This window comes from Diadema antillarum, unplaced genomic scaffold, assembly GCF_040938485.1.
Source record: "Diadema antillarum isolate AM-2024a unplaced genomic scaffold, OU_Dant_1.0 seq00000386_RagTag, whole genome shotgun sequence".
NCBI classification, from domain to species: domain Eukaryota; kingdom Metazoa; phylum Echinodermata; class Echinoidea; order Diadematoida; family Diadematidae; genus Diadema; species Diadema antillarum.
In genome coordinates this window covers 1,429,074-1,453,594 of record NW_027271384.1, presented here as the reverse complement: position 1 = coordinate 1,453,594, position 24,521 = coordinate 1,429,074, and the positions used below count along the sequence as shown (strand labels likewise).

Below are 24,521 nucleotides of genomic sequence, written 5' to 3'. Positions count from 1 at the left end.
CAAAAGTGTCTTTTGTTGTACGAGTAGGAACGACTTCTTATATAAAGGCCTGATGTACGCATGTGGAACATATACTGTGCTTGCGAAGGTTTGTTTGTTTTTTTACACCATTTTTGGTGATCTGACAGAGTTATTCAACCAAAATGTAGTATACAAAAATACGAATTATTGGTATTCACCCTTGGTTCAATCTCCCGATCATTTTAGAGCACAGGACTGGTTTTCACCATCAGTAAGAATAAGAGATCTTCAGATTTTTGCGGCCACGGAATATCTCAGACCGTTAATCTCATACAAATGTCATATGATATAAGAGTTGAATCATCAAGACTAGCATTGACTATAGGCTTCATTGCCCCCAAATTAAGGTAAAACCATGTCCTTTTTTGTCTTAAAATTTTCTCACCATTCATATACGGAAATATAACTATGAGAATTTAAGTTTTTGACGGTTACTCTGAATTTCTCAAAACCCAAGAACGCATTTGGTAAAAGTTTTTTTCTTGATTTGTAACTATTCATAAGGACATTATACACACAAATCAAATCTAGATGTTTACTGCTCTGTTGGAAAACATTTTGATGGCCAACTCGAATAGTTATATCAAAACCTTTAAAGGTTCCAGGAGTTGAATGATCTAATTCGGATGTAGTACCATCAAACAACTTTCATTAGGAATTTACTATAACTGCAGTTTCATCGGCCATTTTTGACGGCCATTCTGAATGTCTCAAAAACCCTCAAGGATGCTTAAGAGTTAAATCATCCAGATTCGGGTACAGTAGCCTACCCTTTTCAAATAGGTTTAATTCCCCCCCCCCCCCCGCCGTAATAACATTTCCTTTTTTAATTCTTTACCCCTCAAGGAGGCAATGAGCTAACTAATCATTCTGATTCAGCACTCTCAAGGGTTAATTCGTCAGAAAACAAGGGCAAAATGTAACTGTCGACACTTGCTTTGTTTGGTTTCGTACTTTGACTGAAAGTAAAGGTCAAGCTGTTACTACATATCTAATAGCACAGTTTACTAATTTTGTGACCAATACCTACGTGTATTCCGTATTTTTTCCCTCTGGTTAAGAGAAACTAAAATAATGAATTTGAGCACTTGCTCATATGGGGCACTTTGATGCGAAGCACTAGATTAACTTTCCTTTCAACAACACAAGATAATGCGCATTATTATGCAAAAAAGAATAAGATTATCTATGGAAACATTTGCAACAGCACTTACTAATCTTGTATTAACATTTTTTTTTTTCAACACTCTCGGTTTTCTGTAAAATCTGAAACCTGAGAACCGTTTTGACGGAAACACCGTAGGACCTATTTCTATCATGATGGGAACTAATTTGCGTATTATGCAAAGTCAGCATTTTGCCCCTGTTTATAGATTGCCTGGGACTCGTGAAGTATGGTGTTAAGGGAAAGGGATCTTTTGCAATGGAATCCCTACTGCTGCAATTAGTGATGGGTGAAACCTTATTTTGTCTGGACCAATACTCTGATCCCAGGATGCTTGCTCGGCGCCGGTCGCTCTATCCCAGAAATGAAATTCGGATTTTTAAAAAAAAAAAGGTTTCATATTTCCTTGAATTACAATTTGTATTTCGAAGTAAAATTTTGAATGTACTAAAATTTTTAGCTATTCCGCAGGTTCGTTAATCCAAAAATGAAAAAAAAAAAACACCAAACAAACAAACAAACGAAAAAAGGGCTTTTTATTCCGAAGATTCGTTAGTGCGCACCTTCTTTTAATTTTCGGATTAACGGAACATTCGGAATGATGCCACGAAGGTTTAAATCAACGAACATAATTAAACCATTTCATTTTCGAATTAACAAACATCTACGTATCACATATATAGGGAATTTGTGTGTTTTGGGATAATGAACCTTTGGAATAACGAACATCAGGACAGACAACGTTATACACATTCATGTTCGTTCTCCTTGTAATGTGCCAATCCAAATGAAATGAAAGTACATTGTAGGTTCTTTTGTAAACAATTCCATGTTGAATATTAAAGAGCCTACAAATATAAGAGGAATTTCTTAGGACCACTATGTTTTTGGATATGTCAGCCAGTCCACAACCGATTTTCGTCAAATAAAGTTTAAATTCCTCTTTGATATAACTGAATTGGATTTGATCTTATATCTTATGTATATTTAGTTTCACTACGTTCGGGGGGGGGGGATGCACCCTACAAGCATTGCTTCTTCAGCATTCCTCCCCATCTCCTGCAGTTTCTAAACTTAAAAATGTTTTGTGTTTTTTTTTTCCACCCTATCTTTGGTTTATTCTCAAATATGATATTTCATATTTTGTAATTGTCGACACATATGTACTTATGTTTTATGTGAGAAAAAATGTGTTTACAAGTTCTGTTGGAGATGAAAAAATAAATGAATGAATGAATTATTGTATGCTCTTTGATATTTCATACAGGTTGTTTCTAACAACATGTATCTCATAAAAAAAAAAAATTTAATTCCTGAATCCCCATCTGAATAAAACTATACCATTCCTTTATTAAAGAGAAGAATACATGTTGTCATTGTCTTCATGTCAAAACAAAGAAATATAGATTCGTTGGGAGGTTAAACCACGGGATATTACCACCTCATCGAATTTGTATGTCGTTGCTAATAACATCCACTGTTTGGTGAAAAGATGTGAAACTTTAAAAATTTCTTTCCAATCACACATCCAATTTCCATGAAACTTCATATTTTCTGTGTGTCTTTCTAAAACCTATAAGCCGCCTGGTGAGTTAATACTGCGCTTGCACACACACACACCTATTACTGTACACACATACACACGCACACACACACACACACACACACACATAAACAAACAAACACACTGATATGTATGACTGGCTAAATCATAATGTTTCACACACCATCTCACCAGTACAGCTGTCATCTTCCTCAAAGAAAAGTATGAATTACAATCAAAAGATGGATTTTAAGTTCAGAAATTGCATAATTTATTGCACTCTTTTGAGAGAAAAAAACCCAAACAAACAAACAAACAGCACAAAATATAAAATATGCAGTATGGACATTAAACAGCACTGGAATGAATGTATACATGTAGAGGCTGACATTTTTCTACCGATTAGATATTGTTTTACCACTATTACACTCCAACTGACCACCATGTAGTAGAAAAAATTCCTTCCTTGTTATGAAAAGGGAGGAACTCAAGGTGTAGATAAATTTAAAACAAATGCTTATATGTACGATAGCTTAACAACTTTAACATTTCATATGACTGCCATTTTGTATGTATACACATGTAAACTAACTCGCTTTTTGAAATCACTTCCCTTTTTAATCCTAAGAGAGCTTAATTCACCAATAGGCACATCCTCTGGATTGTAGTTTTATTTGTTTACCAAATTACACATCTGTCCAGCCCTAACTGTCAAGGAATGAAGATTACCTAATCCCACTAATCCTAATCATGTCATCATTGCATTCATGTCCACCTTGGTGAGAGGTCAAACATGGGGGAATGGATTGAATAACGATAAAGCTTGGAAAGTTGCAGCTAGGTGTAAAGACACACAACGGATTAATCTTGCAATCTATTTTTCCTGTTCAAATCGCAATTGACTTCTTACAAATTGAACCTGATTTCAGCTTTGCATAATGTTTTGAACAGAATACGTGCTGGAGTCTGGAATACAGGCACCTTTTTAAAACCTTCAACAGGGCTCCACACTAACGGTGGCCCAGTGGCCCGGGGCCACCAAAAATGAAACTCGGGCCATCAAATTTCAAAAAAGGGCAAATTTGGTGGCCCGCCTCGGGCCACCAAAATTTTTTGAAAAGTATGTCAATAAATTTGTAACTTTTAGCGCCGGAAATTAGCAGTTAAATTTGTTCAAAGGATGGATGAAAAGGACTGAATGAATGCCTGAGAGTGAGTGTTGCAAGTTTGTTGAAGTTTATCTAAGAGTAGATATGTCCAACTTCTAATTCTTACTATCATAAATCTTACATATTTGACTCATTAAAAAAATAGGACTTTTAATGTTTTTTATTGTTTTTTTTTCCGGGACTCCAAATTTTTCTCTTGGGCCACCAAAAATTTGAAATTTAGGATTTTGGAGGCCCCATCGGACCACCAAACAAAAAAGTTAGTGTCGAGCCATGCCTTTAAACATTTCCTGGATAAGAGTTGGTTGGTCAACAATGTACTACTGTATGAATGTACCCCATATGTTGTGGGGGTTTTATTTTCACGAATTTTGCCACTCGGGTGCTACTTGCAAATTTAACAACTAATGAAAATATCAAATCTGCATGCATGCACACATTTCTGTGTTCATTACTGCACCCCATGATCACAAATTTAACCACTAGCAAAATTATTGGGAAGTCCCGATTTGAAAAAAAAACAAAAAACAGACTTGCTAAATATGTACGGCATATATACGGCATATATACAATGTTGTAGAAAAGGGCCTGTTCATTTACCTGTTTCTCTCAGTACATACGAATAGTACAGGCCTGCATACCCCCTCTACTATATTCTGTATATCATATGTATTGGGCAGGTCTGAAACCATGTAAGGGGTATGGACATATGGGAATCAAGGTGCAATTGTAATACCTTTTGCACTCTGGACATAAATATTTTATGTCAAAGCATGTTTTCTTGTCTACGCCAAATGGTACACCTATGTAACTCACTTCTTTCTCCATACAACCATTAAATACAGCTACCGCTTAGAATATTTCCTCTCTCAGAGCTTTAAAAAAAGAAATATTTAAAAGGGACTTTATCTCCGACTTGAAAATGCACCATGTGCACTTTCAGTCCATTGAGAGACAACCCTCAGATTTAACGCATGAAACCTACATCATGAAAGTTTGTAATGAGGGGCATGATGGCAGTTTCTTTTGAATAGTGCACACCCAAGCAAAGATGACAACAGTGGGCGTTGATGCTCGGCAACCAAGAGATCATCTGTACCTGTTGCTTCCAACGTGTTGGCTTGATCGAATACCACCAGACATGGGTCTGTAGACAGTCATAAAGAAAATAATAAAGAAAATAAAAATAACCAACATTAGGAGAGTAGGAGGTATAACATGCTGTCTTGCCACAACACACTTTTTGTTTTACACAATGGAGATCTCTGTCTCCCCCCCCCCCCCCCCCCCCCCCCCCCCGACTCTCTCTCTCTCCCCTGTATGGGAATACACGTATATCATGGATCTGTAATCATACATGCAAAACACATTAGTTTCTACCTGCAGTCATTTACATCATGGATCACATAATATGTAATTGAATTGAGGATGTATCTACACCTGCAAAGTGCATACAGCCACAGTAGATTTCATATAGGATGTCATGTTGAGTCAGGTTCAAGTTTAACTTGGGGTGCGTTTATAAGATTTTTCTTCTGGCCAGAAACAGTGTTTTGAAACACTGTTTATGGCCAAACAGTGATTCTAGCTCGAAAAAAATTCTTATAAACGCTAACCGTGATTTGAAACACTGTTTTGAAACACTGTTTGTAAACGCGCAAAATAGTGCGTTTACAAACAGTGTTTCTGTAGAATCAGTGTTTCAAAAATCTTATAAACGCAACCGCGATCGCAAACACTGTTTATGTGACGTCACAATGTCTTGCGCGCACCCTGTTAGACCTTTTGCCGAGGAAAAACTGCGCAGAGTGAGTTGCGCAATGGCACAGTCTGAGCGAGAGCCCCAACACGCTCGGAGAAAAAATCTTATAAACGCTCTCCTGACGAAAGTGTGATTTGAATCAGTGTTTCAAAACAGTGTTTCAACACAGTGATTCTAGGCCCGCAAAATCTTATAAACGCACCCTAAGACTGATTACACGATTAAAGGGGCTGTACAGTACTGGTTGAAGTGGGGATTCATGTTTTTTTACATTCCTAAGTGAGATAATGAGAAACCTCTGATGAAATATGAAAGAGCATGTAATTCTAAGAAGGCTTCAACGTTTATTTGATGAAAATTGGTTTTCAAATGGCTGAGATATCCCAAAAAGTGATGATAATAAAAGACTACAGGCCACACCTTTTATTAATATCTATTTGTTTCACATTGTTTGTGGATATCTTGGCCATTTCAAAATCGATTTTCATCAAACAAACTTTTGATACCCCTTAGAATTGCATGCTCTTTGACATCTCTTAGAGTGAGTTCTGAATATCTCCCAAAACGTTAAAAGCTAAATCCTCACCTCGACCAGATCTGTACACACCCTTTAACCTGTTGAGGATGAGTCCCAAGTATACTTGGGCAGGTGTCTATGGGGAATGCATGTTATAGCAAAATCAGTCCATCCTCAACGGGTCAAAGATAATATGCGAGTAAATTCTTGGCCATGAAGTCATACAATGCTTCTTCAATCTATGTTAACATGGTTTCTGGGGTATTTGATTCTTATCCTTGCCATTCATTGGACTGGCACTAGAGCCAGCTGACAATTGCGCAACACACGAACAGAAAACAATAACAACTGTATGTCACTTTTTACATGTGAAATTTTATTGAAGATAAATCATGTCTTTCAACTTACTTGTTAGATGTACTGAGTTTCTTCTTCGGCTGGCCTGCTGATGTTTTGTTCCTAAAATATGGCAGTTAGAAAGAAAAACAAGGGCATTTCATTTTGATGGTACACAGGCAAAATCAAAGAATTTCAAACACAGAAGGGGAGGGGAGGAGAGAGAATTCCTAGAGACAACAGTGTATCCTCTAGACAGACAGTATGAAAGAGACTTCTCTGTTATCATTATCTTTGTTTGCCAGGTAATGCTCACAGTTATATCCACAGAAGAAAGCTGTGCAATTTTCGCTGATGATTACAATGATGACGACAAGACAAATTGCAAGTATTGACCCATGAAATTCACGGACTGTAGGTGTGGAAATTTTCATGGTGTGGAAATTTTCAAGCATTTTGCACAACACAAAACTGGAATGAAAAAACTAAACCACACAAATTTTTGCTAATCATACATATATGTCATACTATTCTTAGCATTTGATTCTGCAGAATTAAAAACACATGCAATTCATCTAACCATGCCATGCATGAAAAATTACACATGTGAAAATTTCCATTTTTACAGTATTATGTCTAATAACATCACCACTGCAAGTCTGGTATGTAAGAGCATGCAACAGCATCATCAATACAGACAGGATTTAAGTCCATTCTTTGGAGTTCATTGATCCATTTGTCAATCTGGTTGTCTAACTGACTTTTACCAATGACCAATTTGTAGTTGAAAACAGCAATCTCTGTACATTCACACTCATACACACACAAAAAACAAAAAAACAAAAAAAAACAAGCACAATGACTCACAAGAGATTTTGCAAATACGTCTCTTGCGTACAAAAGGACAGAATGTTCTTACTTTTTGTCAGATTTTCCCTTGAACACCTTGGTGACATCAAGTTTCTGGAGTGGAACGCTGTCTCCTGACGTTTTACCTCTTGAGCTATCATCTTCTTTTTCATGCCAGCCAAGGAGCTCACGCAAGTCTGAATCTACCTGAAGACGATGTGGTCCATATATATTGAACCATTGCTGGAAGATCAAAATATATGTCAGAGATATCCATCTTGAAAAAATCAGTCAATATGACATCAAACATCAAATATCTTATGAAATATGATGCAGTGATTTTCCACGATAAAAGAATACCAGCCAGAGCTATCAGAATGACATCTTGCTTGTGACCATTAGTTGTTGATTTTTCCTGCAGTTAACTTCATAAAGATCATCTTAACCTGTTGACGACTAGTCCCGAGTATACTCGGGCATATGTCTATAATGAGTATTATAGCGAAATTAGCTCATCCTCAATGGGTTAAGAGTTGTGTAAATAATGCCAACATTTTCAGAAAAAACTAGGAATGTCGCTACAGCGACTGGTTATACCCCCGCCAAACAACATTTCATAAGCTTTGGTCAAAACAACATTTCATAAGCTTTGGTCAAAAAACTGAGGAAGTAGTTAAATCCGCAAGATCTTTCCTTGATCTTCTGCCATTAATATGCCGTTACCATGGCAACGTACTTTCGGGTACTGTCGAAAAATGCGTCTTGCACATCTACAACCAAAGGCACACATCTGTACCAAGTTTCATGGAAATTGGGCAAAAACTGAGGAAGTAGTTTGCAACACAAAATTTTCCATCATTTTGGCTCATAATATGTGAGCTGTTACCATGGCAACATACTTTTTGTCACTGTCAAGAGATGTGCCATGCTGACCTATATCCTAAGACAAACATTCAATATGAATTCCATGAGAATTGGAAGAACACTGATGAAGCAGTTTTGCCATGAAGCATTTTGCCCTATATTTTACCAATAACATGCCGTTACCATGGCAACGCACTTTTTGCCACTGCGGAAATATGTGTCTTGCACATTAACATATTCAGATGAACATCTGTACCTAATTTCATAAAAATTGATCAAAAACTGTGGGAGGAGTTCGCGATGCAAGATTTGTACCCATTTTTGCCCATAATATGCCGTTACCATGGCAACGTACTTTTGGGTACTGTCAAAAAATACGTCTTGCACATCTACAACCCAAGGCACACATCTGTGCCAAGTTTTATGGGAATCGGTTGAAAACTGAGGAAGTAGTTGGCGACGCAAGATTTGCAACGGACCGACCGCCCGACTGCCCGACCGACCGCCCGACCGCCCGACAGACCGCCCGACCGCCCGACCGACCGCCCGACCGTCCGCTGATTCCTATATACCCCCTTCAAACTTCGTTTGGCGGGGGTATAAAAAGGACAGGCGTTGAGAATGGCTTGACTAGTGCAATACAACATAGTCTGATGAGATTCCTATTGACTATTTCCTAGATTCCTATTACTAATTTAACTGAAACAACTTAATGCATATACATGTATACCTGCGCTATGAGTCATCATTGCAAAACAATTAAATACAAACTGTGCTTTTTTTCATATTGTCCTGAAAAGATATATCTTGCCATAAACAAGAACTTATAAAGACTAATGATATAAACTGCTGTGACTCAATTTCCACTCAATGCAGAAATACATTTCATTTATGGAAATGGCAATTGATGGAGATTACACACACATATATTTATGTTGCTCATTCTATGAATTGCCATCAGCATTACCACAGCACACAATTAAGTCTGATTTGTGTGTTTACATATATGCATTACAACCCTACAAGGATCTTTTTTTGTTTCCCCCAAAAGATAGTAAAACCTTTCTGAATTTGAGTAACCAAGAGCTACTGAGGAAAAGAATACTGTACAGCCAGAAACAACTGCAGCATGAAACTTGAGCGAATTGGAGCAGACGGCCTTTTTTTGCAGCATGAAACCTTTGTGACTTGCCACCGACATTCAGTGCAGTGTGTAGACACACATTTTCATTTAAACTTTCAGGAATCTTGGCTCCTTGCAAAATTCATGAAAGTTTTATGCACATGAACATTTTTGATTTTGCAGTATATCATCTGCAGACGGGATGGTAGATTTCAGCATACCTTGGACAGGGGGCTGAGTCCTATGTCAGTGAAGGCGTACTGCCACTGGGGAAGTCCCATATGGACCATCATGAGCCGGAAGTACTGGGAGAATGAAGTGGACAGGAAGTGCCACCTGAGGGCGCTGTCCAAAAACCAGACTTCTGCATGCTCAGCGGGTGCCCCTGGTGGATAGGAGCATGAGATAACGAGAACAAAAGCACGATGGCATGATCATGAAATACAAAACTTTAAAGGTGAGACACTTCAGGTTTACGATATCATTTTTCTTTAGTTCATTCACAAGTGCATAATGTAGGTCTTATACAAAATAGGCAAAATTATTCCACAACTAGGTATATTATTCTCATTCTGAACAAGTGGCAGAAAGCGAACAATGTTGCACTCTCTATGTCAACAAATGTTAATGAATCTCGCACTTTAGTCACCGACAATCTCTCTGCCAAAGATCCGTATCAAAATTCCTTCGATTAGATATAATTTCTTTCTCTCTCCTCCTCCCTCTGTCTGTTAATCTATCCATCTGTCTAGCTCATCTAATAATCTGTTCATCTATCCATCTATCTATTTACAATCCATGTTGTCTGTGCGTCTAAACTATCAAAGACATTTTCTGTGATTACCTTGTTTCGTGTTCCTGTACACAAGACAGACATGGCCACAGCCTTGGCATGGGTCAAGCTCAAAAATCCGGCTCTGGTGATCAAATCTAGGCGGGGCATCTGAGTCACCTGTTTTGATTTGGGATGGTATCAAAACAGCAGATTTTAAACATTTAGCTTTCTGTTAATTCTACAATCAACTCCAAGTAAAAAGCTGTACAATCTTCACAATCCTAGTGAAGAAAACAACATTTATAAATATGTTATTACACAATACTGATTTTGTTGTTACTGAATGACAGTAAAGAATACAAAAAGAGTAGATGTAACAGTACATACAATGTACACAAACAGCATGAACAATCTCTCTGTCTTGCTTGACATTTAATATTCAACGCAACATAATGTCAATGATCACTTGAAGTTCAGTGCCATTCTTGAAACGTAAATCACACAGACAAAAAAAAATCCATGTGATGATAAAGGAATGTGTGGGGTAATGGTAAAAAGACACATAAAAAAATCTGTAACAAAAACAGTCTTACTGCAAGGAAGGTGTTTTTCTTTCTCTCTTTTTGTATTACCCCGACATTACCTCAACAACCATTCTGTTAAAATGCTCTGGCAGTAATATTCCTTTGATACACTTTAAATAACAAGCATGCCGTATAGTCCAATCAGAGCACACCGCTCGGAGGTTTTTAGTGTGCGTCTGTTAAAACGGTACCTATGGCAACCCCTGGTTATTGCTTGCCTGGACTTTCAGTCGGTACAATGTAGGTCCTCAATTCTAATCCCAGTGTTTTTATCCCGAGAACTACATGTACATTTTACCCACAATGTCCCCCTTCACGTATGTACATGTAGGTGGGAAATGCGTACCTGGGTAATCACGGGATAATAATAATGACCCTCTGGAAGAGCAATGCAAACACTAAACGGGCTCATATTATATCATAATACAGAAGAACCACATTATATGACATTAAACAAGCTACTTCCTCATTATGTCAGGTATCTCTGTCTTTCACTCTCAGTATCTAATGAGGTTCCACTGTATTTTTCTATGATATTAAAATGTACTACTTCAACTGATAAGTGAACTACATTTCTACGTTGTACAATATCACGCCATTGATGAGAATGGATTTTTTAACTTGCCCATGGCCTTCAATTCTTTAGTCTTTCACCCATTTTCCATCTGTGAGCTCACCTTCAGCCATTTCATCATCAGAATCATAATCAAGGTCTGCCAAGGAGGGATTGGTCCTTCTTGCAATCTTGTCCCCTGCAATTTTTGTCACCTCTTTGATAGGGTTCAGCTCCATCCTTCCTATGGGTTGAACAGTTTCTCCTTTTTAAAAAAAAAAGGAGAAGAAAAAGATGACACAACAATCACAAGTAGATGGTAGCTATATGTTTGATTGATGGACACCTTGTTTCAACAATTAGATTTTACAAGTCTACACATCTGCATCAACAAATACCAGCAATGAGTATTAACATCACTGATACATCTGCCTATTCATATATTTGAAAAAGCACAATACTTACTTTGACTCCATAGTCAGTGTGAAAATAAGACATATCACCTAGTAATGGATTCTTTATTTGTATGTCACACAGCCAATGAAGACAGCAACAGTTTTACATGTACACTTACATGTACTATTTAACCTCTCATGGAGGTGAAAAACATTTTATCATGTCATTCAATATTTCTATCACAACAGTATACATACACATTTGAAAGAATAATCAACCGACAACTATGTTTGAAAAACTAAAATGTACACATAGTTTCATCACAATCAAGGAAAGAGTTACAGTAGAATATTATACGAATAATTTATGAGTTGTGAGTGCATAGGGCACGAATATCGCACGAGGCGCGAGATAAGCCACTGGTCTATTCAACAAGGCGCGTAGCGCCGCGTTGAATAGACCAGTGGCGAATCTCGCGCCGAGTGCGGTATTACGTGCCCCAATGCACGAACAAAATCATAAATTATTCGTTTTATACAACACCTTGTCCACAATCACAGTGCTAAATTAGTGACCGCTAACTCAGGAAGGCCCAAAAATAAATGTAACAATTAGGCCGAGAATTGTAAACCACCCTGTGTACTGCTTTCAAACACTCGTCATGATTCGACCACACAGTCAAACTCCGCAGGGTCTATACCCATTCTACGCTAACGTTAGATCGAGTTAGGCCTGCATGACTGTTAAGCCGATCTGAGATGTTGGTAGGTAAGTCTAGACTTTCTCTATTTCCGAAAATGATTTTGTATAAAAACACAGAAAAATAATCAAATTACGGTTTCTCAACTTGAAATGAAGTCTTGATTTTGGGATCACTGTGGTCCACGTAGCAGATCAGAGTCAAAACTAAAAACACAGCAGTAGGTAGGCCGCAATACATGCAACTACACTGTTGTAGGCAAAGTAGCTGCGCGTACACGTACACGTTAACGTTGCAGTACTGCGCCGCGCCTGGTCTGTGAGACTTACCGGCAGCGCAGCGCAGCCGGCCAGCACGTACAATGTATGTACATTGTAGTTTGCTGGCGCTTTGCTGCTGTGAGCCACAGAACTCTGTGAGCGGCCATGCATTAGTAGCCCCCCACGAAGCCGTGCTATAGTACCTTCGAGCCGTGCAATAGGCCCATGCCAGGGGCCTATTGTATGGCTGTCACTCTCAATGAGTTTGGTAGGTATTTTCTATTGAATGTCATGTGACATGTTCTTGGCCAATCACAATTCGACATCATTCTGAGGTGTTGTATAAATCATCATAGGACTCGATGCATCTTCCATCACTAAATTGAAAGGATTAAGAACAGTGGAAAGTACAATCCAGAGGAAGCACAACATGTTATGTAACCTATCAAGTTGATAGATGATTTGATATAAAATGTGCGATCACATGTGTTATCCAATATAGCTTAAAGGCATAGTATAGTATTGGTTGAGATGAGGATTAAGCTTTAAACTTTTTGCAAAATACTAAAAAGTCCACTTATGAAATGTTACAGAGCATATAATAATAAGAGGAATTCAAAGTTTGGTTTGAAATGGCTGGGATATCCAAAAAACAAAGTAAAACAAAGAGATCCTAGTAAATGGTGGGTGTCACCTTTTATTAGGATCCCTTTCTTTTAGATACTTCAGCCTTTCAAAACCAATTTTCATCAAATAAACTTTGAATCCCTCTGACAATATTTTGTAGAATTACATGCTCTTTCATATTTCATAAGAGGTTTTTCATTACCTCACAAAAAGGTTGGAAACCTGAAGCTTCATCTCAACCAAAACTATGTGTATACCATCCCTTTAAGAATTAATAATCAGCGAAGTTCCTTGTCATTCACCATCCAACTTGACACTCCATGTCAGAAGCATGCCGTCCGTCATTTGATAGAAACTCTTGAGGTCATCAGGCAGGGTACAGGCATTCCGCTGTTCCCACGAAGTCAGATGGTGCCTCATGACTTGTGGTCTTTCGTGCAGTTCAATGTTACACACTCCAGGTCTCTTCTCTTTATGACAGGAAGAAAGAGTCAAGCAGTTCAATGTGGCACAAATATTCAATCACATCCTTAAGAGGTCTAATCCCCTATTTTCTAATTCAAGATTAAGAATGATTCTAACTGTTCCTTGTCATCATATTTGACCACCTACAGTTATGAATGTGTTAGACGAGTACACTTACTGTATTGTATAAACCCACCCTCACAAGCATAATTCTGGTAGCTTGACAATTTTATGATATCATTACACCTGTTGAAGTCGACATTGAATCAATATTTCAAAAAAAAAAAGAAAAAAAAAGAAAAGGGAAAGCCAAAAGGCTCAAGGGCAGGGCAGGGCAACTCAAGTTGACAGCCCAGCTGCTCGACTCCTCGAGTAGATTCAACTTCAAATGTCGTTGGTTTACATAAATATCTTGAGAATCTTTTCTTTCCTCCCACTCCCCTCTACGTCTTCACTCGTTTCAACGGCTAAGACCAATGGGCAAGGTCAAGCTATGACTCAAGAACTAGGCCCAGCTCATGACATGACGAGCATAATCATCCCGATCAGGCGTCATCATCATCATCATCACACACACACAGGCACGCCACAGCTCAGCACACCTCAACATGGTATACTGGTACGTCACATAGAAACAAACGACTGGGACTGAAGCCACAGCTGCAGATATGCGACAAAGAAAAGAAAAACCCCAAATTGAATTCCAGGAAGAATATAATATCTCAACTCACCTAAACTTTTCGTAACTCCAGTTGTCATTCTATCAAGAAGCTGCCTGCTGAAAGGCATTTCGGATGGATCAGCCATTGTGAAGCACAATAATCTGCCGCAGAACTTCACGGACGCTTACACGCACTGTTAAAAGCACCTGTACTAGCTGCGCTTAGTAACGTGACGCTTCACTCCACACCGGCATCATATCGGAGAAGATAGGGACCGCGGAACCGGCCCCTCCCGGAGAGATTCCCTATTGATATCTCCAGCTGAGCCCCGTTTTATCAAAAGATGAAATCGATTGTGAATTCGCTTACCACACAGGCTGCCATGGAATTATGATAGAAATCAAGTATTATAGTCAATTATAACTCTTCATAAAACAGGGCGTGCTGGTATGGTAGGCAGTATAAGGCCCTCTACCTTTCAAATCAGGCCTGAGAAACGATATAAAACGAACAATTACCAACACACACACACAAAAAAACAAGGACAAGCAAACAAACAACACTATAGGGAACTTTTCACTAGGATATCTTTCAAAAAGGAGGCCTTTTTCGTCTCTTGACTCGAATCTGAGAAATAAGAAAAGGGGATTACGAAATTTCTTGAATTCACTGATGGAAAAATTGGACATTTCTGCCACGAGATTTTTGTGTTTGCTTTGTTTCTTATGAGTTCCAAAATGGCATATTGAATACAAAATGTCTTTCCTGAGGTACTGTAATGACAGCTTACCTGAGATGAGATGGGGGCGGTGTCCGCCTTTACATAATGGGGCGGGGGGGGGGGGGGTGCCATGATGGTGGTGGTGGTGCATGGTGGGAGGGGGATCTAAGAACGGAAAAAGCCTGAAATAGCCCTGCAAAAGAGGAGGAGGTCAGAAATTTTGGCAGCCTCCTGACACAGAGGCGTGATCTCAAAGGGAGAAAAAGAGCATATTATTTGTATCCAAAGAGATTAATCTCTTTATTCGTATTCAAATGATATTCACGGGGGGGGGGGGGGGGGGGGGGGCGCTTTACTGAACTTGTGTCTGCTTGTTTGTTTGTTTGTTTGTTTGTTTGTTTGTTTGTTTGTTTGTTTGTTTGTTTGTTGTAGTCAAGGGGGGGGGGTGGAACTAGGTGCCCGTCTCACTGCTGACTGCTCGGACCTACTTGGAGGCCTACCAGGGACAACGGGAATCTATAGACATGGCAATCCTCAAAGAAAACATCAGATTGATGCAGTATATAGGTGTCCAATGTGGACATTTGAGGTTTTTTTTGTTTTTGTTTGTTTGGTTTTTTTTTTCGTATTGAAATATATCGTTTGTTTTTATATTCAATATGTCGGTTTTCTTGTTTGATGCCTATTGTGCGTGTGTTTATGTTTGTGTATGTGCGCAAGCCCCCGTGTGCTTGCGTGGGTGGAGGTAGGGAAAGAAAGGGGAGCCCTCCTCCTCCCCTTCGATTCCGTGAGGGACCCCCCCCCCCCCGCTGCCACCGAACTAGTAAGAGATGAAGGTAAGTTGTTTGCAATTGTAGTATGTATCTGAAAAAGAGAAAAAAGAAAAGAAATGAAAACAGAAATCAGAAAACAGCCCCCCCCAAAAAAAAAGGTTGTATGTTATCAATAGGGGTGTACATAAAGATATAGGAACAGTCTATTCATTCATCTAAAAAAGCCTCTGACACTCATTGTTATAATATGAATGATATCAGTACGTCGTTCTCCATCATGTCTACTCTATATAGCTACTACAGCTGAACTTCATCATGCCTTCATAGGCGTGCGATTTGCTGTAAATGTTCCATCGTAACGGAAACGTGATCTCATTACCACTTTTTGTCCATGCTTGTTTCTGGATTCACTCACAGTCACAAACTGAGTTTAATTGTCCCCGCCGAACGAGTTCGAGCAGGGGACTATGAAACGGGCTCCGTACGTGTGTGTGTCCGTCCGTCCGTCTGTCTGTCTGTGTGTGCGTCCGTGTGTGATCAAAATGTTCAATTTGCTACTTCTCTGTCATTTATGAGCCAATTTTGATTCTGTTTGGTTTATATAATAGCACTACATGGGAGCTTTGAAACTTCTACACAGAATTTCAGTTGTGACCTTTGACCTTGACCTTTGACCTATATTGTACATTTTGTTACAAAATGCTACTCCTTCGCCATTTCTAGCCCGATTTCGATTCCGTTTGCTTTATGTGATGGCACTAGGAGAGGGCTTCAAAACTTCTACACAGAATTTTGACCTTTGACTTCTTTGACCTTTGACCTTGATTTTTTACCTGTATTGTACATTTTGCTACAAAATGCTACTCCTTCGCCATTTCTAACCCGATTTCGAATCCGTTTTGCTTTATGTGATGGTACTAGGTGAGGGCTTCAAAACTTCTTCACAGAATTTTGACCTTTGACTTCTTTGACCTTTGACCTTGATTTTTGACCTATATTGTACATTGGCTACAAAATGCTACTCCTTCGCCATTTCTACCCCAATTTCGATTCCGTTTACTTTATGTGATGGATCTAGGTGAGGGCTTCAAAACTTCTGCACAGAATTTTGACCTTTGACATCTTTGACCTTTGACCTTGATTTTTGACCTATATTGTACATTGGCTACAAAATGCTACTCCTTCGCCATTTCTAACCCGATTTCGATTCCGTTTGCTTTACGTGATGGCACTAGGTGAGGGCTTCAAAACTGCTACACAGAATTTTGACCTTTGACTTCTTTGACCTTTGACCTTGATTTCTGACTTATATTGTACATTGGCTACAAAATGCTACTCCTTCGACATTTCTAACCCGATTTCGATTCCGTTTGCTTTATGTGATGGCACTAGGTGAGGGCTTTAAAACTTCTACACAGAATTTTGACCTTTGACTTCTTTGACCTTTGACCTTGATTTTTGACCTATATTGTACATTTTGCTACAAAATGCTACTTCCGGCGGGGACATATATTACGCACCGCGTAATTTCTACTTTTCCTTGTTTATTTTCTAATGACTTGGGGCAGGGGGCATTCTGATTTGTGCCAAATTACGCGCAGTATCGAGCAGTATCTGCAATGGGGCTTAAAAACTAATCCAGTTTCCTGCTGATTGCTTGAGAAAGGGATGATTGATTCAAAAGTTCAGTAATAGAATATGAAGCGGCTTGGGTGCCATTTTTGTACCAATAATAATAATTCTAGAAGAGCTAAGATGATCATGGACAAACAAATTTGAAACGAGGACAGCTCTTTATGGGCTAGGGGATGAGCACAGGGACAGGGCTGTAAAAATGCTCTTCAATTTACACTCCTAGTGGTGACAATAATTAATTCGATGATTATTTTTTCCTTGGCGAATATCAATATATCATCATTATATTCATCTATCTATCTATGTATTGCTTTTGTATATATTCATTTATTTTTTCATTTATTTTGTTTCATTGTCACAGGGTAGCGCTTTCAAATAAAGAACTGATATACAAAGGGCCTCTGCATTTTAAAGAACAACACAAAATGCATACTGCAGAGTTACATAAAAATACAGTAAAATAGTGATAATACATAATTAGAAACGAAACACAAAATTTTAGATTACAAAGGATTAAAGGCGGAATCATAATTCTCAGAAGGGCTCAGAACGCGTCTTCCATCACTCAGAACCTGTTTGTAATACATCGAAATGGCTCATCAAGAATTCAACCCGTCTGGCTGACGCGACGTTAAACCTGTCTTATTTCCCTGTCCGCTGTCTGAGCATCTACGAGATCAAAAGTGTGGCAATAGTAAACCATTAACGTTATTAGGAATTGGAAAAAAATAATGTATGAATTATAACAAAAACCACAACAACAACAACAATGGTGATATCAATGATAATAAAAGTAATATTTATTGCAATGACGAATAAGATGATTATCATGCCAACGCTGACAGCAATGAAAACATGACATTAGGCCTGTACAAAGATCGATTATATTGGTATTACTAGTATTTTATTGTTATAGCCTTTCACTGTATGTCCATGAAGCTCATTTCTGACATTGTCCGATTCTGATTTTAATGATTAGACTGAAAGCGGAAAGATACAGAATGACAGAAGTTTCACTAAATTTGGATATGTTACAGAATGCTATAGAATTTTGAAATCCCACAAGTTTTCGCCAAACAATGTTACAAATTGCAATCACGATATGCAAATTAAAACTGAGGTAATAGTAATGTCATCATCTCACAAGTTCTTCCATCACTCCACTCACAGGTAATTTTATTAAACGATATTTAATAATAGCGAGTGTATGCATCTTACACGTCAAATTATTGTTAGACCACTGTAAGTAGCAATGTATGTGTAAAAGTAAGCGGGAATAAAGAGCTTCCATATTACATTATTTGCCAAAGCTTGGTTTTATGCTGTTGCTTTTTAAACCCGACATTTTATAAGCGATGTGAGGGGATGACATCATTCCTGCCTCTTCTAAATTGTAATGTGGTTGCGACCGATATCACCATATTGTTATGAAAGTGAAATTTTTGAATTCCAAAACTTCCTAAGTTTTGTCAGTTTAATGACATACTTCTGTCTTTTAACTCTCTTTGTAAGAGTCACTTTGTACTTGAAGTAGATACAGTATTCATTTCAAACATTTAACACTTGGCAAACACGATGGAAATGAGAAATAACTATACCACAGACTATAAGAGCTAACTCAAAACAAATTAACATATTTTTTATTTATATGCGTTTTATATAACTATCTCTGCGTTAGAATTGGACCAATATAAAGACTTAAGAACAATCCAAATGGACTATATGCTTTTCTGATTGACTTCCACTTTTATATGATCTCGGCGATGCGGAATATATTTAATCATGCTTTTGACCTGTTGTATTGTTGAAAAACAAAATGAAATATACATCGATACGTGGCTTATTGTGTCCATATTACCGGTAAAGAACAAGTATTGATACTCAGGTCGATAACCATGCTAACTGAAAGCATGAATAGGCTTTAACTCCAACTGAATTTGTGATTTCTTGAATTGGAAAGGGCATTCACTTCTGTGGTTTGTAAAATTTCATTCTCCAATTCTCCAAGTGCTCAATACTCTCGAACTTTAGGACTCTACGAACACTTCGCTGCCAAGAAATGAATCCGATATGCCTGACCTATGTAATTTCTATATATATTTCACAAAGCTCAATTAGAGTTACAACATCTATCAGTGCATGATGCATAATGGACAAGACTTTAAATAGTATACTTAAAAGAGCTTCTAGTGTTTCTATTGTAACGGGAAAGGGAATGAAACTTGAATAGTAACTGGATCTAGTGAGCAATATTTTCTACTTCCTTCCTTTCCCGACCCGTCAATCAATGATGTTAAATCGATAAGCATCCATCGCGGCATCTTGCCTTTCAAGAAGACAAGCAAATATTTACTCTTCATCTCACAAAGTTTTTCAGTCTTCATTATTGCCTTCTTTATTATTCTATCATATACGTTAGCTCTTTATCTTTTTTATTATTACTATTTTTTTTTTACTGTGAAACAAGTCACAAAAGATAGAACATCTGATCCATAGTGGGAGCTGGAAAATTGCGATTGATAATAGGCTCCGGTATCGCTGCCGCGCTCTTTCTTTAAACTTGAATGAAGTCATAACTTGACATCGATCGTAAATGGACTTATTGTTCTGTTTATAGAAATCAACCTTTGAGCAGTATAAGTTGCCATATCGTGATTTCTTCAGAAACAACTCACAGCAAAAGCAAAGAAATGCAATAAAGGATTTTTTTTTCTCTCTCTCTACAGCTTTTCGTGCATCACTTATTTCAAAAGCGTCATCAAACTTCGAAAGTATGTCTTACTTTCAGTGAACTTCATCATTGTTTCCTCTCAGTTTAATTCCTTCTTGATTTTCTTGTCTCTCGAGTTCATTTATCTCTCTCAATCCATGTATAACCAGTATCATTACTCTCTGCAGCCCCTCCTATCACTTCTCTGTCTCTTTCTAGTTTTCGCTGTTCATTCTTACTATCAGTTTTGTTTTTCCTTGTTTCATGTTTTTCTTTATGAAGTCTTCTTACATTACACTTTGATCCGTCAACCTATACTCTCCCACACACTCACACACACACGCATTTATACATCCCCTTCAATGCAATGCGTATGTAAATTTTGCATGATTGTGTGGTGCATAATATTATCAAACGCCGCGAAATTCAGATATCTTTTCTCTCTCTCACTCTCTCTCTCTCTCTCTCTCTCTCTCTCTCTCTCTCTCTTCATAAAGCATCGGTTACAGAAAAAAAAATGATGTCGTACGTTTACTATAATAAACAAAGTTTACAACAACTAATAGCCGCAATCAGCAATCATCATAGCTTGGAGCTCGACCAATCAGACACAAGCTACGACTCCGTGAAATTAGTTCAGGGGAAAAAACTCCCAATTTGCCGATGTATTCTTGTTCTTAGTATTTTTCATTTCAGGTTCAGGTTTTTTCAGTTTAGATTGATTTGGTCGTGAGAAGAAAATCGCATCATTTCTGGCGAACCCCCGACGAAGAAAATTTACGCATCGTCAAAACGTTCTTATTATGCCGTGGCATTAACAGCCATCGGAGATTCCCGCCATTGCAGAAAGAGCTACATACTACCGTCTGTTCACTTCTCGCTGATCACGAACATCTGATTTTGAGTGCTGACACAGCGATTTTTGTTTAGTGCATGGAAGACAAAAAGAGGTTAGTTTCAAATAATATTTTTCTTTCTCCAATAGAATGATGATTCATACAGGCCTGAAAAATCGTCATTTATCTTCACAAACCTTTTAAGTGAACAGTTGTTTCTAATTTATTCTATTGTCATGGTTTACCAGATAAAATGGTATTATATGTTACAAGCATTTTTATAACCTTATGCGCTATTATGTCTTTGTAAATACCTCTTTTTATTTACACTTTGTTTTCAACGTGTGTCATGAATTATACGCTCTGCAAAAGTTATCATCAATACGTATTTTCGTTGAAGCATAACAGGTGACAAAATAAACAAAAAGGAGGGCTGAATTGCAAACAGTCTTCTCCTATATATTAATAAATTTCATTTCCAAGCTGTTGGTATATAGAGAAAGGAAAGATGCCAAAACTTAGTCCGATCTGCTTTAAAAAGTCATTCGTTCAACAACATGATTTAATTCATTTAACTCGTTTCGAGTTTCATCTTTTGCATGTCTCATAGTATAGCACACAAATGGAGATTTTTGCTAGCTTGATTCTTGATGTAAATTTGCTGACAGATTTCATTTCGTAACAGTGGTTATTTGGGGGTATTAATCTCGATGGGGAAGTAATGGCGTTACGAGAATCAAAATTGAATGTAATCATTGTTGGTACGTACACAGAAGATCGCAATATAAATTTAGAACATCTCCTTGCCTTGTATGATGGCCTTAGAATAGGATGAAAAGAAAAATTGTCCATAAAAATGCTTTTCTTCCTTATTTTCACTCTAGGTAATGTCATTACATTTTCTTGATTCGATGTCGCAAAGTGTATGCCTTGAGAGAACTGTGATCTATTCGACATTACTCCCCTTTAATGGTATTATTTCCTGACGTTATCAATAATTAGTAATTGTGTCGTCCATTAGGGTTCGCTCTGACATGCATCCCACGACCAATTTCCTTAACTAATAGTTGCAACTACTAATGCATGCGAATGCTGCCCAATGTCACTACTTAACTGTTTGTAAATGTGTTGTAAAATTGACGGTTACTCGACAGGAGAAACTCCGGACAGTGTTAGGAGGTCTGCAATTAAAAGCTTCGCTCCGTGGTGTCAGTGAGCTGCAAATCCACTTACTCATTTGCGAAGCGGCTCTTTGAAGATAGCAGTAAGTTTTCCAAAATGGTGGAAACTCACCAGAACGCCAGCATTATAGGGCAAGCGGCCACTCTTGGAGAGTTTCAAAGTGATGGAGCCATGTCAACTCTCTCCATGTCAACGACGATCTCGCAGCCAACTGAGGATGGAACTGATGTCTCACTCTCCGATCTCGTCGGCGTGGTGGGGATGGGACTCGTTACTGTCCTCACTGTGATCATCAACATCCTGATTCTTCTCGCGTTTCGTCACGAGAGGCGTCTTCGTGGCTACAACAATTACTACATCATGAATATGACCGTAGCCGACCTGTGCGTGGGGCTCTTCAACATGCCCCTCCGTGCGACGTTCATAGTCTACGGGAAGTGGATCTTCGGCAAGGCGATGTGCCACATCTTCCAGGGTGTACAGCACAGCCTGGTCAGTGTGTCGGTCATGGGCCTGGTCGTCATCTGCATCGATCGGTACATCGCCACCTACTATCCTATCCGCCACTTTCAGCGGAGGAGTAAGAGAGTAGCAATCGTCGCGAACATCTTCACGTGGATCGTGCCCTTTGCGATCTGGATGGGCTTCATAACCGTTTGGGACTTCGTCGATCCACCGGTGTACGCCGCTGAGGCATGCCATCCCAACTACACGTCTTACTTCGAATCTAGCATAGTGTCCATTTTCCTCACCTTCGTGGCGCCTTTTTTTATCATCCTGACTCTGTACCTCCGCATCTATCGCAAAATCCGAAAGATGGGAATCAAACATGTCTTAGAAATAGTCAAGGAACAGAGCACAGACGACTACAAGTCTCAGTTGCCGGGTGCTGGCAGCGGCAGACGTTTTGGCGAGGAGAATCCCGGCTTCGTAAGGGATAGACAAGGTAAAGATGTATACCAGCGTCATTCTGAGACCATTGAGGAGCACGGGCGAAATGATACCGCACTTGAATCTACCGCCAGGTCCACGAATGGTCGCGTTGATGCTGGCGACAGGGAGTTCGGTAAGGCAGGCGGTGACACTGCCAACCGCGAATCGTCTTCGGAAACGAGGAAGGCGACGCGCACCTTAACCTTCATTGTCGTCATCTTCCTGCTCGTCTGGATACCATACGATCTCGTGCTCATTTACTTCACGGTGACCACAGAGCTGTTCGGGAGGCGCATTCTCGACTTCCGCGTCATAGAGACGGTTCGCTGGATGACCTACGCGAACAGCCTCCTCAATCCACTCGCCTACGCAGCGGCACAGCCCTTGTTTCGCCAAACCATATACCGGATTCTTTTGCCATCTTGTCGTTAATAACAGTTTCCCATAATCATGTAAAATGAGTATATTCTGAGAGTTCTGGCATTCTAATGAATTGAAAAAAAAAAGATTTCATGAGAAAATTGCGAAAAGGCCTAATAAGCACATTGGATTTTTACTCAAAGTATATAGGCAGATAGTATATTATTATGAGACAGCTGAGCAACATTCAATTAGATTGCAGTTTCAGTTCAGTTTATATTCATATTTCTGAAAAAGATATACTACACTAACATAGAATATGTAACTTATATAAAACACAAAGCCTATTTCTCAGGAATAAACAGTAAGGATTGTACAATAGCGTTCATTATGCTGTTATATACACAAAAGAGTGCGCAGAGAGAGGGGGAAGTGAAGGAATCCCTCTGAAGATTAACGCTGCAATTGAAAAATGAGGATATAGCAAGTCAATAGTACTAAAGAAGTCTGAGGCTCCATACTCTGACAATTCAATGCAATTCAATTTTTGTTTTTCCTCTCATGGGTTGGAATACCCTCGTTAGCCAAAATGTAAAAAATACAAGCATTATATATACAGTATAATAAACATAAGTATAACTTTATTTTGACGGGGGAAAAACAGAGAAAGGGATATAACCACCGTGGTAAGTTTGATTTTGGAAACAAAAAAAAAAAATACAATAATGTTACTAGTCTTATTCACCTCTGATGTGACGATATGTACGTTGTTCCTCGTGGCTTCGAAACATTGTGCAAAATTTCCAGAGATAGACACGTTTTAGGAATTTGCAATGACGTATATGAAAATATACAATTGACGCAGAAAGTGAGTGTGACAATTAGTGCCGTTACCATGGTTGCGCATTACAGAAATTGTACAGATTGTCCTGTTTTTGTAATTTAACAATCTGAAACAAAATTTAACCTTTCAACAATAGTATTTCTAATCTTTAGCTCC

At 38.5% G+C, this 24,521-nt stretch overlaps 2 protein-coding genes across 2 annotated transcripts; one reads left to right on the top strand and one right to left on the bottom strand.

The window, feature by feature from the left end:
- Positions 1-4,864: 4,864 nt before the first annotated feature.
- Positions 4,865-14,516, bottom strand: LOC139731834 (tubulin polyglutamylase complex subunit 2-like). The gene is made up of 8 exons (XM_071642709.1): positions 14,441-14,516; positions 13,547-13,714; positions 11,386-11,526; positions 10,194-10,292; positions 9,571-9,734; positions 7,433-7,605; positions 6,586-6,636; positions 4,865-5,045 (listed from the first exon to the last, which is right to left on the bottom strand). Exons 1-8 carry the CDS (start codon positions 14,514-14,516, stop codon positions 4,988-4,990), a joined length of 930 nt encoding a protein of 309 aa, XP_071498810.1. The 3' UTR covers positions 4,865-4,987.
- A 7,808-nt stretch (positions 14,517-22,324) lies between these two features.
- Positions 22,325-23,593, top strand: LOC139731832 (muscarinic acetylcholine receptor M1-like). Its single transcript, XM_071642708.1, has one exon. It carries the CDS (start codon positions 22,325-22,327, stop codon positions 23,591-23,593), a length of 1,269 nt encoding a protein of 422 aa, XP_071498809.1.
- Positions 23,594-24,521: the final 928 nt, after the last annotated feature.

Excerpts from the sequence above, each read along its gene's own strand:
- LOC139731832 (XM_071642708.1), top strand. The coding sequence starts at position 22,325 with ATGGTGGAAACTCACCAGAACGCCAGCATTATAGGGCAAGCGGCCACT.
- LOC139731834 (XM_071642709.1), bottom strand. The coding sequence starts at position 14,516 with ATGGCTGATCCATCCGAAATGCCTTTCAGCAGGCAGCTTCTTGATAGA. Across the intron at positions 13,715-14,440 it reads TGGAGTTACGAAAAGTTTAG|AGAAGAGACCTGGAGTGTGT; the intron begins GTGAGTTGAGAT and ends CCTGTCATAAAG. Across the intron at positions 7,606-9,570 it reads GACTCAGCCCCCTGTCCAAG|CAATGGTTCAATATATATGG; the intron begins GTATGCTGAAAT and ends TTGATCTTCCAG.